This window comes from Plectropomus leopardus, chromosome 15, assembly GCF_026936395.1.
Source record: "Plectropomus leopardus strain MGB_pleo_1.0 chromosome 15, ASM2693639v1, whole genome shotgun sequence".
Taxonomy (NCBI): domain Eukaryota; kingdom Metazoa; phylum Chordata; class Actinopteri; order Perciformes; family Serranidae; genus Plectropomus; species Plectropomus leopardus.
In genome coordinates, this window is record NC_142190.1 from 34463159 (window position 1) to 34478546 (window position 15388).

General features: G+C 40.1%; 1 protein-coding gene across 1 annotated transcript; it reads right to left on the reverse strand.

The window, feature by feature from the left end:
• Window positions 1-362: 362 nt before the first annotated feature.
• acer3 (alkaline ceramidase 3) lies at window positions 363-14483 on the reverse strand. Its single transcript, XM_042500034.2, has 11 exons — window positions 14315-14483; window positions 11115-11225; window positions 10854-10906; window positions 10604-10656; window positions 7835-7916; window positions 7689-7724; window positions 5635-5693; window positions 5426-5527; window positions 3697-3801; window positions 3559-3604; window positions 363-2630 (listed from the first exon to the last, which is right to left on the reverse strand). The coding sequence occupies exons 1-11, from the start codon at window positions 14415-14417 to the stop codon at window positions 2577-2579; spliced, it is 804 nt and encodes a 267-aa protein (XP_042355968.1). The 5' UTR covers window positions 14418-14483; the 3' UTR covers window positions 363-2576.
• Between the last annotated feature and the right edge of the window lie 905 nt (window positions 14484-15388).

The following is a 15388-nucleotide window of genomic DNA, read 5'->3' on the forward strand; positions in this document are numbered from 1 at the left end:
CCAAACCATTTACTAATCATTACCTGTGATAAGAGATAAGAAGCACCCAAGTGCTGAGTCACAATACACCATAAGTGTAATGCAAATATCCTGTGCAACTATTAACCATGGACATACTGTATAAACTAAAGATATATGGTATATATAGATATATTATTACATCTGTTTTAGACTCAATCGCTCTTCCCCTTTTTTCTTTTTCTGACTCTTGAGCTGCTGTAATGTGTGAATTCCCGTAGTGTGTATCTAATTAAGTCTAATGAATGAATGGCCAAAGAGTCAAGTAGAGACTTTTCATGAAAAGCAGATGTTGTTTGTCCTGAAACTGGTAAAAACAAGTGAAGGACACACACAACACGAAGGACAATTGAATGGTTTGTTTATCAGGGACATCAAGGCAACTTGGATCACTTGGACTTCAAGAATTACAATAAGGCACCCTCTTTAACAGCTGCTCAACTTTACTGATGAGCAGTGATTTCAAGACAATAAAACACATGAAAGATTCTGCACAGACATTTAGACAATGTTATTACTTATCTTTCATACATTGTGCTTATGAATGTTTGTAACACTGGGTTCACACAATCATTATACCCAAGCATATGACACTTAGTGACATAACATGTATGAATAATGAAATATGAATGTATCAACAGCAGTCTAAGAGGCCACACAAATGCACAGATCTCCATACAACAAGCATGTTGAGCATTTTCCAACAGTTACTTCAAGCTCCAAGTTCTATTGTAGTAATCTACAATTACATATCCACTATTTCACAGCAGCAAAAAAAAAAACATTGTAAATTAAAAGCCCTTCATTTCACACCACAGTTGCAAAACATTAAAACTCAGTCAAAGATTCTAAGAGTTCTACAGTAGTCATTTCATAGTTCCTTCATGCACAATGGCACGTCTGGCAATGTCTAAAATAAGCTGTAAATGTATGCCACTTAGTGGTTATATGATAAAGTGTTTCACAAAGATATTCCCCTACAGGGCTCATGTATGCCATTGGACTCTTCACCTTAATGCAACAGAGTAAATCAATCAAACAAAAAATGTAGTTGCATTTCAGGACACGTTTACGTCCTCAGTACCTGTAGAGAAAGAGATGTCATCTCATGTCTTCAATCAAGACGGGAGGGACCGCAACCATGATTACTGTCCTCTCCCATAACAACAAGTATTTAAGAGTCATGTAGCAGGAGGCAAAAAGTCTCCTCAGAGGTGTCTGTCGCTGGTGACCCAGTTCCTGCGGCTCCCGATGATGCAATGATTCAGACATGTGCCATTCATAAGCTTGGTCTTTTGACTGAATGTTAACAATGAGGCATAGGAAATCATCTTCTGACACAGGTTGTGTTTGTTTGCTGGCTACATTAGCTGGGCTTCACTTATCTGCATTTTAACTCCCACTACACTGCACGTTCAGCCGATGCTTTTCCAGTAATAACTCCAGTAATGTTTCCAGTACATGTCTGTGACCATCAAGATGCTGGTCACACCCCAAAATACAGGTTTCTTAAAATAACAAACCTCAAGAATACAAGCCAACGCTCATCCCCTGTGGGCTTGAGGTTAAAATATTAGTCCTTCCAGAGCACAAAGCTAAGAGCAGTATCACTGCAAGGACTCAAAGTGTTTCTCAAACTGTACAAAGTGGTTCAACTTGCTTTGCATACTGCCTGAAACAAAAATTTGTGTGTTGTTGTACAACAGAACTATGAGCATTGCTTCCTCTTCTTGAATAAAACAAGGCAATACGACAGGTTTCACACATGACATAACTGTTTTAAATTCCACAACAACTTTGGCAATGGAATAAAAGAAGAAATAATCATTCTAGTCTTGGCATGTTTTGAAAGGAAAAAATCAAGTAAAAATAAAGCCTGTGGCCAAGGACATGAAGGAGAATCTCCTGGTTATGACAGCTAAGCTACAAAATCACAGTCGCACTTTCCCTTTCAAGTTGGCAGTTTCTATTCCAAAAACAATACAAAAGTCCTTGAAAAGGGATTTGACGAGACAGTGTCATAAGAAGAGCTCCCTCAGCTGGTTGTAAAACTTCACATAAGCAAAAGTCTTAGTTGTTTTTAATTAAGTTATCTATTGAAATATATTTAGGCAAAGGAGATTCAAATATCTACAGAATCAGTTATTTAACAAAAAATATGCTAACGTGAATTCAGAATAATGACACTTGTTTCCCTTTTCCAAAGGCATTATTAAGACAACAATCATACTCCCTTCAACATTTACCACTACAGAGGATTACACATCATATTTTCATTGAAAATGTATCAGATAAAATGATTACACCTGAATAAGATTAAAGAAAAGCTAGTCTAATAAATAAGGGAAAAAAAGTCAGTGTACTAAAACTGAACTAGGGCTCTACTGTTCTTAGTAAATCTCCACAGTGCAGGAAAGGGTCCTTGGGGTGGTGCCTTGGGGTCTACCTGTCCTTTCGCTGTGGGCTGAGTTCTCAGCAGTGGGCAGTGGAAGGCCCCTCTGCCGATGGCGTCTGGATATGGCAGTCACCATCCTTCAGTTGGTCCCAATCCCTTCATTTCAACTCATCTTCTGTGGCTCAATGTGCAACGTGGGCCAAATGCCACAAAGAAACTGGACAAAGAGAGCAGAAGACAGATAATTCCATGAATGAATATATGAATGAACACAATGATTAATAACTGCAATTAAATAAAAGCTACGATATATACAAAGACTAAGAGCTAGTGATGTTGATAGGTTTTTATTGTGGAGAGTCCCCGGGGCCCACAGCTGATCAGTTCACTGGGTATCAGGAAAACTCAGCGGATCCCCAGAAGCATTTGTTGGTTTTGGCAAACTGAAGTGTTGTTTTTAAGAATTCAACATTTTCAGAAATATGTTTTTTTTTTATTCTGAGAAGAGTTTTTATGTTTTCTTTTGAGTCATGGAGAATATTAATAAGGAGAGATCTTGTCTAGCATCAGATTTATGAGTTGACTAGGAGAAAGGTGGCAGCAAATAAAGGTTGTTTTTTTTTTTCAAAACTGAGCATCACCTGGATAGTAAAGCATCACTGGGTCATCATGGACGTTAGTGAATACAGCATCTGCCATCATAAGCAGACAGTGCGCCATAAGTTTACCAGAATGTCTGTTGAAAGATCCTTAATATTTGTGAATTCCAATACATCTTATAGACCTAAAAATATTTGGGTATAGTCCACCCCAGAGACCTCTCGCTGTGCCGTTGCCACCGAGCTTCAGAGAGCTGGGGATAATGGCAAGCAGGCAGGCAGGTGTCAGATCTGTGCAGAGCACCAGAACACATATTACCATATCACTCAGTGGTTTCTGTGACATTAAGAGTAAGTAAGTAAAGTCACACGACACCACTGTTTCTAGCATTTCAACACATATTTGTTTTTCACAATGTAGAATTATCAGGGAAAATATAGGGAGCACCCGTTGGACATATCAGTAGTGAGTTAACTGTGTCATTTCAGAGTGAATGTGTCAGGGACACAGGACAGTACTTAGATAACTTAACAATACTTACACACCTTTACATTTGGTCGGTGCTTGAGGTAGGTCGACCTGATCTGCAGGCTAAAAGAACATCAACATAAGATTTTAATTCAGATTAACATGACTCACCAGACTAACAGTCATTGTGGCTGTCTCCTGAAATGGGACCTTACCTGAGAAGTATGTGAAGGTAGGATCCAAGGCCTGTAAAGATGTGCCACCAGGCATGGAACTGTGTGACTACTCCAACACCAGAGGGGAGTGTTTGTCTGCTGGCTCTGAGAAACCAAAACAGGTTTCACCCAACCGTTTCAATAATTAACAAAGCAAAACATGTATCTCCAACAGTATGTGATTCTACAGGAGATGATGCTAATACATTGTCTTTATGAATGTTTCATTCTATGAATTTTTGTAGTTCTTAAATGTGAATTTAAAACAAATATAGTTGGTTAAGTTTCATGTTTCACAGTAATTAAGATGATACATTTCTAGGCACTGACATCACTGAGTTTCCTGACCTATCCTTGAGAAGAGAAAACATTTTTTTTATTATTGTTGTGATGTCGCAACTGAATGTTTATACAAGTAAGAGCTGTCAAACGATAATTTTTTGTTGTGATTAATCCCTTAATTTTAATAGTTAATTGCAATTATTCACGTTTATAATTCCAATTTCTTTTAAAATTTTTTGGGAGACTTTTGCCTTTAATTGACAGGGCAGGTATAGCGTGGAAGGGAGGCAGAGACAGGATGACACGCAGCAAAGGGCCAAGGTTGGACCTGAACCTGAGGCTGCTGGAGAAAGGATATAGCCTTTAAACATGGGGCGCCTGCTCTACCAGGTGAGCTACCAAGTCGCCGAAAAATTTCAATTTCAATTATTTTATATTTCAATATGCTTTTATAGTCCATATTAACGGGTGAAGCAATACTTATCAATGTCTTGATTGGGAATCAAATTTACTTTATGATCTTGACTTTTAAATGAATTTCCTTCACATCCGAGCTGCACAGCTACAACAGTGTGGTCTGAAACCAGGACTTAGAGGGAGGAGACAAAATAAACTGTTTGTCAACCTGAGGAAGTCACCAGACCAGACTCTTCCAAAATGTTGACTGGTCTGCACTGAGTTGCCACCCATTCAGCAGCACTGTAGTTAACCTCTCTGAAACAATTAAAAAAAGTTAAATTGAATTTCGTCTTCAACGTGGTGATTGGGGGGGAGTTATCTGTCTGTCAGCTTATGCAGGGCGTATGAGGGTGACAGAACACATATTCTTTTCACTAGAATGAGTCTCCTGATTGAATTAGTTTCACCCACAGATCTGTAGTAATTCACACACTGCAGAACAGCGCTTTGCCATCTTCGGCGATGTGGTTGCCCTCCGACTTCAGTCTGATTAGCTGCCTCTGTGTGCTCAGCTAGTAGGTGGGAGCTCAAACTTAAAATAGGTGCAGATTAACTTTGACTCACTGACTGAGCCATCTCAGAGTTTTTACAGTGAAAGGACCCATTTAAGAGCACAGCAGTGACATTATTTTCCATCATTGCTCAGCAAGAAGCCACTGTGGCAATGGCATCATGATTAACGCATTAAAGCTGACAGCCGTAATACAAATATTTTCACACCACTAATGTTTAAAAGGATGATAATTTGTATTACTTTTTACGACTATGTTTTGGTCTTTTATTTGAGAAGGACAACTAAAGTGTGGCCGCTGCAGTGAGGACATAGGCGTGTGTCCCATGTACAGCATGAGAAACCCACCCTACCAACTAAGTTACTGGGCTCCCCAAAAAAATGATAACTTCAACTATCAACTTTGCTCTTAAAATTCTAAAACTGAGGATGTTAACACATAACAAGTCTTAGTAATTTTCCACAGCAAATACTCACCTTAAAATGTCACAGAAGATATTGTCAATGTTCCACAGCAGGAACCCCAACATGAAGACTCCTAAGGAGGTGTAGCACAGTGGTCTAAGCCACGGGTACACCCTAAAACCAACAAAGGAAAGACTTTAGCAGGTCATTACTTGACATTGAGTCACTGAGTATTGACAACAACTGATATGCTAATGTAACGGTCCTCTTGGCAAACTTACCATGTAACAATGAAGATAGATCGCATCACGAGACAAGCCACCAGAGCACCATACATGACCTGAAAGAAGACAGTTACTTATTTGACTGGTGACACATTTTCATCAACACTTAAGACTTGGGTTATTACATTGTTGAGTTCCATGCAGCCTAAAGCTGTACTTTCTGATACTGTTAACACTCTGCTAGCATAGCCTTTCCAATCCCTGCAAACTTTGTCACTAAAGTTTTTCCATCCAACATTTTTTTTCTTTGAGAGTAAAGAGTATTTAAACTTGGGTGAGAACTCTCACAATTGGAGCTGTACAACTTTCACAGGGTAGATGACTTTAACAATCTTTTACTATTATTATTATTTTATCATTTAATTTTTACCTCACTAGGTTTAATAATCCTTACAATGAGGCAATCAGAGAAAAAACAAAAACACTGGTTGATTCACACACAACTAATGTGCACAAACTTAAAGAAAACTTGAAATCACTGTTTGAACCACAATCTCTGAACTTGCTCATTGCACTCCAAAAAGGACAATATCAGTTTTGCTCTGAACCACCACAGAGCAGTGTGATCAGTAAACAGTCAGCTCCAAAGAGTAAACAGAGGCAGCTTTGTCACACTAGGCCTGTTTCAATAACACAGAGTTTTTAGTTCCAGAGCAGCTGATCAGAGTCACTTCAATCAACTCTGAGTGTGTTCGTGCTAAGTTAAGCTGGGTTGAATTTGAGCTCTAATACTACAATTCACGATGACAACAGGACAGTAATAAAATGTTTAAGCTGTCTCGCCTCTGAGATAGCACAGGAGGTAGTAACAGAAACAAGGTCTACCATGAGAGATTTACAAAGCAGCTGTTAGCATAGCTGCTAATTCTAAGAGGAAGAACAGTGGTCATAAATGTCTAAAAACAAAGAGATTTGGGAGCTCCTTATCCTCCGAACAAAGGACGAGATCAGCTGTCATATTACAGAGAATGTATATGATTGTGATTGACACATTAATGTCTTTGTTAATGTTTATAAAGTGCTACCAACACATATGCTATATGTCACCTTTGAGGCAGACACTTGTGTATTAAACTTCACGCCGGTCCTGCTTGTAATGATAGCAGGATGCTTTGATGCAGTGAATAATCACAAACAGGGGCCGTATGAAGGGGGGACTTGCGGTCCTACAGTGCCATCTCTGTAAAAGCAGCTTATGAGACTGTGAAAGCACTTTTTGAGATCACACCTCTGCACATTTGCATTTTTCCAATTGCTAAATATTTTAGCTTTGTGATCACTTTATTTCTGGCATCATACAGTTACTGTGCTGGGTGGGGAATGTGTAAGTGTCCCTAGTAAGACTGACCACAAACATTCTCCCTGGTCCATCTGATCTGTAGTATGTCATTTCTTTACTCTCATTCAGTATATTTCTCCTGACACTTTGTCTTTCTGCAGTTTTCTCCTCTGCTTAAGAAACTCTTAAGCCTCTTAAAAGTCCTCCTCCCAAACCGTTTTTCACCTTAGGACTTTTATCTTTACTAGGACTTTCTCTTAACTTTAAGGGGAAATTCTTAGAAAACGACATAATTCTCATAAGTTTCTAAGAATTACTTTACAAGGAGCAACTCTTAGTACTAGGAAGTTTTGTGAATATGGCCCCAGGTCATTGCCTGTTTATTGAGTTCTGACCTCCCCTGCACCCAGGAACATCCTGAACACAGCAAAAAGAAGTAAATAAGAAAATCTGAGCAGAGGACAGAGTCTCTGAAAAAAACATACATGGGCACACACTAAGAGAAGGTCATGATCACTGAGAGGAGTCACTTTGCATGAGTCTATAGATTGTTTTTTTGGAAAATCCTGCATAGATTTTTGCATTTTGCATTTTTGCTTTGGTATGAAATGCAATATATGTTTAGCAAACAGCTCACCAAAGTGAGAGCTGTATGCTCTTTTGGCAAGCCCAATGTTTACACAAGGTAAGAATGACGTTAGCCACGCTGAGCTTTAATAGCAAACAAAGAGCAACATGAGCCAGCTGAGACTGATGCAGAGTACTCCCTTACCTGGTGAAATACCGGCTCCTTCCACTGTAAGTATACCTGCAAAAACAAATACACAAACTACTCAAGAGAATATAATGCAGGGTATGATTTCTCTGCATTATCATTCAAATGAAAGGTCACTATTAAAAGTGAAAGTGGATACTCACCACAGTGACTGAGATACTGAAGATTAATAATATTGCAAAAGGAAATAAGCTGATGCCGTTCTCTTGTTTGAAACACTCATATCTGCAAAAACAAAAAAACAAATGTGAGGTTTAATGTGTAACCAAGTAGAGAGACTATCTCTCCACCCAACATATAATCCATGCAAGGAGACTAAAACAGCTTACAAACTTAGTGCAAGAGCTATATGCATATTTTAATCAAAACAGCCACAGTTACTCTTTAACTGTTACTGTGTGCCTTGGACAGCTCAACGATTACTCGAGGCCCTCCTCTAATGTACACACCCATTCAGCTGAACTGTTTTAAGGGGCTTGAATGGCCCATCCTGCACAGGTGACAACAGCACCTCCGAATCCCATGGAGGCCTTTTTGGTAGGGAGTAACCTTTGAGAAACTAAATATATATATTTTTTCTCTTTCTTTTTCTATCACTGCTCTCTGGCATTCATATTTAAGTCATAATTGCTGATCAGTGACCCTAGAATCCTCATTGAGTGCTTATCCTTTTCTGGAGCACAAATTTCTTGTGTTTTAGTTGAATGTTACAACAGTCAGTTTCAGGGGCCCAACATGAGCTGCCTTTATGGTCTCCCCCAACTTTGAGGGGGATGGTCAAAGTTGAGAGACTTGCCCACTGACAACATTTCCAGGAGGCACAGGAGTATGTCATAGGCTGTGCAGGGGAGGGGCTCAAGGCATTATGTCTGAAACACTCCCCAACAAGAGAAATATGCTGACCTAGTTGATGGAGCCAGGTTTCCTGCAGAGTGCTAACCACAGCCTGAGATTCAAATTCCCGAAGCAGTATACAAGCCATTCACCACTGATGTCACATGTATGGCTCCTGAGCCTACCCTGGAAGGCATCAGGTGACACCACCTGAAGACACATTATGTTAGCTGGCTACTTCCACAAACAGAGAGCCACAGACAGCCTGTGTGCTCCACACACTCTGATGTGCACTGTGGCTGCCATCTACCTGAAAAGATGGAGGAACAGTCTCCTGGGTCCCCTGGCCCTTATGACAAAATGGGACAGGAAAACCCATAGGAGTAAACGGAAATGTGCCAGTACTTGATTATACAGCTGGGGTTAGAAATACACTATATGGACAAAAGTATTGGGCCACACCTCTTAATCACTGAATTCAGGTGTTTCATTAAGTCCCATTGCAACAGGCGTATAACATCTGGATGAATGGACAAAAATTCCCACAGACACACAAGCCTTCCCATCAGGAAGCTGTTATAGCTGCAAAGGGTGAATCAACTCCATATTAATGCCGGTGGATTTAGTATTGGATGTCATAAAAGCTCCTGTAGGTGTAATGTGTAAATGGCCCAATACTTTTGTCCATATAGTGTGTGAATCTGTGCTAAAGAGGACAATAACTACGCAAATATGCACCATAGTTAGCTGAGGGACATGGGAGTTAAGAGAAAGAGAGAGAGGGTTATTGAAATACATGAATAGCTCAGTTATAGAATCAGTTACTTAACTTTTTTTTTATACATATTTTTCCCTGTTATAGGGATTTTTTTTGGAGTTTTTCCTTAATCGATGTGAGGGTCTAAGGACAGACGGATGTCGTATGCTGTAAAGCCCTCTGAGGCAAATTGTAATTTGTTTAATGGGCTTTATAAATAAAACTGACTTGACTTGAAATTGATTAACATCAATGAAAGTAGGTTGACGAGGCAAAATATTTATCAGAGAAGAAATAATTATTGGTTCTTGGTCTCAAGATATATGCCCATTGTAAGCAACTCTGAGTTCATGACATTTTTTTAATTAAAAAAAAAAAGTCAGTATTGTTTTGTTTTTAAATCAATTCTGTGTTTACCTTGGACAAAAGAAAAGTGGGCTAACTATATATGGACTAAAACAAAGCTGCTTACTTTTTTTTTGAATATGATATGGATAATTATGATGTATATAACTTGTTTGTGCTGAGCTGAGATCTGGTAACATGGATATCAATTTTGTAAATATGAAAGACTGAGATAGATGTTCACATATTAAACCTAAATATTGAATAAATAATCCTGCATGAAGGGAAATAAATGTATTAAGCAGTTGATATCCAAAAAAGCAGCTGAGGTAAAGCAGGCATGAGAGGACCTGGCGGTGCAGGTTCCATTATTTTTTGGAGCCTCCAGAACGGCTTTACAATGCAGAAAAGTGTACAGTGATGTGAGGAGGGGTAGAAAAACCTTGCCACTCAGCGTAAAAGTCTATCAGAAACCGGATTAGCCAGCTAATTAGCTGGCATATTTGGGTTAACTGGCATTGACATCCAAGAGACATCCATAATGCACATCAGTGTTGTGCAACACACAACATGCCACAAAGAATGCTGGGACTTTGAGGCGCCTTTTGCTATCTGAATAACCGCCCTTGAAATAGCAGGAAACAGACTGCGACTTTGACTGCAGACCAGCTTTTATTCGGTCAATGGCACATTCGCTTTCTGTCGTCTCAAAATAGCAATAAGCCAACAGTGCGCCTGACCACACCTCACCTGAAGACCGACACGCCCAGGGACACACAGATGGGCACAAGTACATTTGTAATTTAAAGGACGTGGGCGCCAGGCATGAAAATGACAACTGCGCCTCTCTGACACTAGCAATAACACTAGCGCTGCACTATGCGCCGCCTTGCACAAGATAGAGCCCTGAATGTGCTCTCAGTGACTGTCAGTCATTGCTTCAGCAACAATAGATCCACAAGGTTGAGCCACTTACAGACAGTAGACAAAGACACATGTGCTGTAGATCATTGGCAACTCATCCAATAACTGCAAAGAGAATACAAAGAAAAAACAAAAAAACAAATGTTTGACATCATGAATCCATATGGCAATAATGAGTTTGACGTATGCAGTTTCAGCAAGATATTGATTTTCAAAAAAAGATATCTCTCATCACCCTGTCATAATTCTGCAGGGTATTGTAGGCCGACATGTTAAGATTTTCCTGTAACACTGTAGCTCACCTGCATCTCATATAGCAGCGTCATGTGGAAGCACCAGGAACCAACACCAACAGCTGGGGACAAACAGGCAAACCCCAAAACATTCTAATTCACAGTCAGGACATTCTCAAGTGAATGCAATACAACTGATGTCATCAGCAGTAAATACTGTACAGTGGGAAAGTCTTTTGTAAACAACTACAATGTGTAAACAAGAGCTGTTTTTGCTTCAGTGTTGTCACGAATAAAGAGCAGACTCGTTTGTGGTTTCATCACACTAACCTGCCAGTCCGAGGAAGGAGCATATGTAGCGAAGCTCAAGGCCGTCTCGAAACGTCTGTATGGCCCCATAAATAGGAGGAAGAATCATAATCAGGTTGCTGACAGTGTTCCCTGTTCAAAAAGACAACAGGGAAGAAACTAAAATATTTGCTTTTTCTGAAGACAATGTGTATGAGAGCTGGAAGCTGTTCACTGCTGCTGCATTGCTTCCAGCTGTGGCTGCCGCCAGCTGCATGCTGCTGCCGCAAGCTGCCACGTTAAGGTGAGATTGTATTAAATACTACAGACTTGTTCAGTGTCATCATCTGTAAAACTTAGCTGCTGCCATGAATTCAGATGAAGATTCAAGCAAGGCATGATGGGGGCTAGGAATAGGGAAGATAAAAATGAGCAAAGCAGCCATCACTAATGTACCTTTAAGTCTTTCTCTTTGAATTGGCCCGTCATGCTCACTGCTGTGGGTGTGTGCTTTGTGCTGATGTCGCTGATATCAGCCACTGAATGACAGGCTGTCACCGCACAGCGGCTCTCTTTGCCTGGTGCGCACTGTGTGCTTTGCAACCAAGCAACCTGCAGGTTATCTGAGGATCTTATGTTTCTGGTCTTGAAATGGGTTACTGACCATCTTGCATCAAGCTACTTTAACGTGGTGTGCCTCCCAACCTGTCTTGCTGGAACACAGTGTTGTGGTTTGGAGGTGGGAGGAGCAGACAGCACGTTGTCTGTTCCGTCCTGTGTGTGCTGCCTTCAGGCTGCATTTTTGAGGGCAGTGGCACTAAGGACATTGTATTACACACAGTTTATGCTGGATATTTTATCTTCCAAATATAATAAGACAGTTCAACATATTGTTCAGTTCGTAATGCGTACCAGTCTAGAAGCCCTGTACCACATGGATCATTACAAACATGTGTAATGTTACACCCCACCACCCAGTTGCTTTTATTTTTTTTTAATTCAGCTTTCTCTGGGCCTCCTCAATAAAGCAATGTTACTATCTGGGGGCATTTATTTTGAAAATCCAGCCCTGTCCAGGACTCCTCTTATGAAATTCCTGCCAAATTGCAACCTCATCGTCCAGAGCCACAAATGCGGGCCCCTGTTACCTGGTTACTGCATTACCAAAATAAGCTCAGAGCTGGTGGACACTGCTAGAAAAGCTGAGAGCTGAACTGCTTTACAACATGTTGCTGCACTGTTTTTAGTGCACTGTTTGTAGTGATGTTCTTTTCATTCATTTGTAAGAGATTTGTGTATTAATTCTATCCTTTAGTAAAGAAGCTGAACCAAAAAATAGTGTGATAACAGCATTGCTGGTTTGAAACCTGACAACAGCTGAGAGAGCCTGGGTGGGGAAGAGAAATAAAGGCTTCTACAGCATTTCAGCCTTATCTGCAGAAGTGGCTGGTCAGGTGATAGGGTTTGTGTATGTAAAGGTCCCTGCCCTGGGCCACTTCAGTGTATTTACTGGACTGTTGGTTTATCATCAGGCCCACAGATAAAATAGAGGTCGACATTGACCCTCACATTGCTCTTTCTAGGTGTGGTGAAAAAATGTAGGTGTGGAAAACAATCAGGATTACATTCAGTAGTGTGAAAACTTTCACTTTATCTGCAGGTGTGTAATAAAAGCCAAAGCCATTTCTATGAGTCTTCTGGCTGGCCATTTAAAATGTGTGTACTTTGGCTGCTGATAATAAATGCACACACGCAAAGACCATGTTTTTTTGTTTTTCACATTTCAGTAAAATATCTCAATGTGCTGAGACCCCTGTCCCCTGTCTGTGACTACTTATGGCCTCCTTCTGTGTCTGCATTCTCCCATCACTATGTGTTGATGTTTTAAAAGGAGAGATAACAAACAAAGCCACACAACAAATATAGATTCAGATCATGCTGGTGTGTCTTCTCCACATGAACAATGCCACATCCCAGCCATTGCAACCTGAATCACAGTTAAATGCCAAACTTCTGAGGCAGAAAACAACTTGCTAGCTCGGCAAGCATGTGTCACTGTGCAGACAAAAGTTTTAACCGTGTATCCTTAACGTAATATAATCATATAAACAATAGGACAGTGGTGGAATTTAACAAAGTAATAATACTTTGTGACAGTACTTTTTTCTGGAGTATTTGTACTATCCTTGAGTTTTTTTTATTTCTATCAACTTTCCCTTTTACTCACTTTTTCACTTTAGTTAGTTTTAAATTATATGACATCAAGGACATTCTAAGCCAGCCAGGATGGGGAGGGGAGGTTTACATTTTTCTTTTGAAGTGTTAAAGGGCAAAAAAAAGGATACAAATTCACTCTGACCCACTTGGCTTCAATTTACCTTTGACTAACTGTTGCATCACGCCCACAGCTACTGGAAGATATTTAAGGGACTGTGAAGTATATGAACTCTGCACACTACAGGAGAGTATAGAATTTATGCTGAATGACATGTTAGTGTGGCAGTTATTACTACAGACGACTGGAGTAGATATTTTAAATGGATTCTCTGGTTGACTTCCACCAGCTACCAGTGCCTGCACAATAATGGGTAACTTTGGTCTATGGAGTCTGCACGGCCGTTTTTGTTTTTTTTTTTGTTTTTTGTTTTTTTTTACAGTTTAACGCTAACAATGTCTCAAATCGCAGATAATGGTTCCTGATGAACCAGTTTTTTTTTTTATCGTTGGACAAAACAATGAGACGGTATGAAGGAAATGTTTCATCATTTTCCAAGTGAATGGCATTAATGCACCCTGTGGACGGACACATTCAACACCATATTCCATAGTCGACTTGACATTGGTAAGTGTCGGTGTGGATTAAAGTGTATGTGTGATAACATTAGCTAACACAGTGTGCAAGGCGGAACAGGAACACACAGTAAAGCTATGCAAAACAGCTCGACTGGAGCGTTAGCTGCACACAGCTTTCCCTTTTGCTTTCTACTGCTCGAGGTGAACACATTTAATGCCGTATGACCCAGCTAACCTTCGGCATACACTGACACACCGAAAATTCATACCGCCGAGCTAACATAATAACATAAATCCACTAGATTGTTCCAGCCGCTGCTCCACGTCATGTTTACATTCTTCAGGGGCGACTGTACGTCCACAGTATGGCTGTCCTCCCCTACAGTCTGATCAAACCAAACACAAAATCCTCACTTTTCAGCATAAATCATCACATTTGATATACTTACAAAATTCCGCGATGTAAACAGAGACGAAATAATTTTCTTCACACCAGTCGAGCGTGGAGGTGGGCCGCCCCCAGTATCCTTGCCTTTCTGCGGAGGGAGCCATGATGGAAGAGGAGGAGGCGGTGTGGCTGCTAACGGATTTGTAGTCCCATCACAGCACGATCCCTCCTCGAGCCCTCCTCCTCACGAGCGATGGCAGAGCAGATAACAACGTCCTCTAACTGTTGACAGGGGCGATTCTAGGGCTTCGGGACGTCAGGGGGGCGAAGCCTGGAGCTGTATATGCGGGGCCTGGGGGGGGATGACCCCCTGGAATTTATTTTTTATTTTTTTGAACAAGCTCTATTTTAATACTTTGTTTTATGCACTTTGCACGATCTCATTTACCTTTAAAACTGTGTTTTTATGTATTTTCCAGATAATTAATTGTGATGTTCAGAAATACACAGAATACTCAGCAACTGCTATCATTAAAATTTAGAGAATTTTGAAGGTCTTGCCTACTGAAGTATATTTCATGCTTTATACTTCTACTTCACTACATTTCAGAGGGAAATATTGTACATTTTACTTCACTGCACTTATTTGTCTGCTTTAGTAATAAAGACTTATTAATAATTCATACAAATATGTTTTTATTGTGTCTTTTTGTCTTCGATGTGTTTTGATATGAAGCAATTGGTGCATGTAATTTCTTTCTTGTAAGGCATGTTGGGCTGCATTTCTTGTATGAAGGGTGCTAAAGTTTATTATTATTATCATTAATAATAATAATAATAATACAAAATAGAATCAACTGATAATGATGATGATGTATTATTAAAGATTAAACTACCCAGTGTGGTGGGGTTGATGGTCCCACTTGCCATTGCTTGCCAATGGTTGTCATTACCAAAGGTTATATCATTTTTTTCAATACTGTGCAATACTGTTTTTATTTAGCGTTGGTTTTCCACTGGGACTGGTGCTAGGTTTTAGGTGGGACTGTTGGGGTGTGGCCCCTCGAGTCAGCCCCTGTGGACTTGGGCACCCGGCTTTGTTGTTGCCAGTTTGCTGTACACCGTACCTGTGATA

Coding starts and splice junctions, on each gene's coding strand:
- acer3 (XM_042500034.2), bottom strand. CDS start 14,417: ATGGCTCCCTCCGCAGAAAGGCAAGGATACTGGGGGCGGCCCACCTCC. Junction 7,917..10,603: donor TGTGTCTTTGTCTACTGTCT/GTAAGTGGCTCA, acceptor TTGTTTTTGCAG/ATATGAGTGTTTCAAACAAG. Junction 3,802..5,425: donor ATCTTCTGTGACATTTTAAG/GTGAGTATTTGC, acceptor TTGGTTTCTCAG/AGCCAGCAGACAAACACTCC.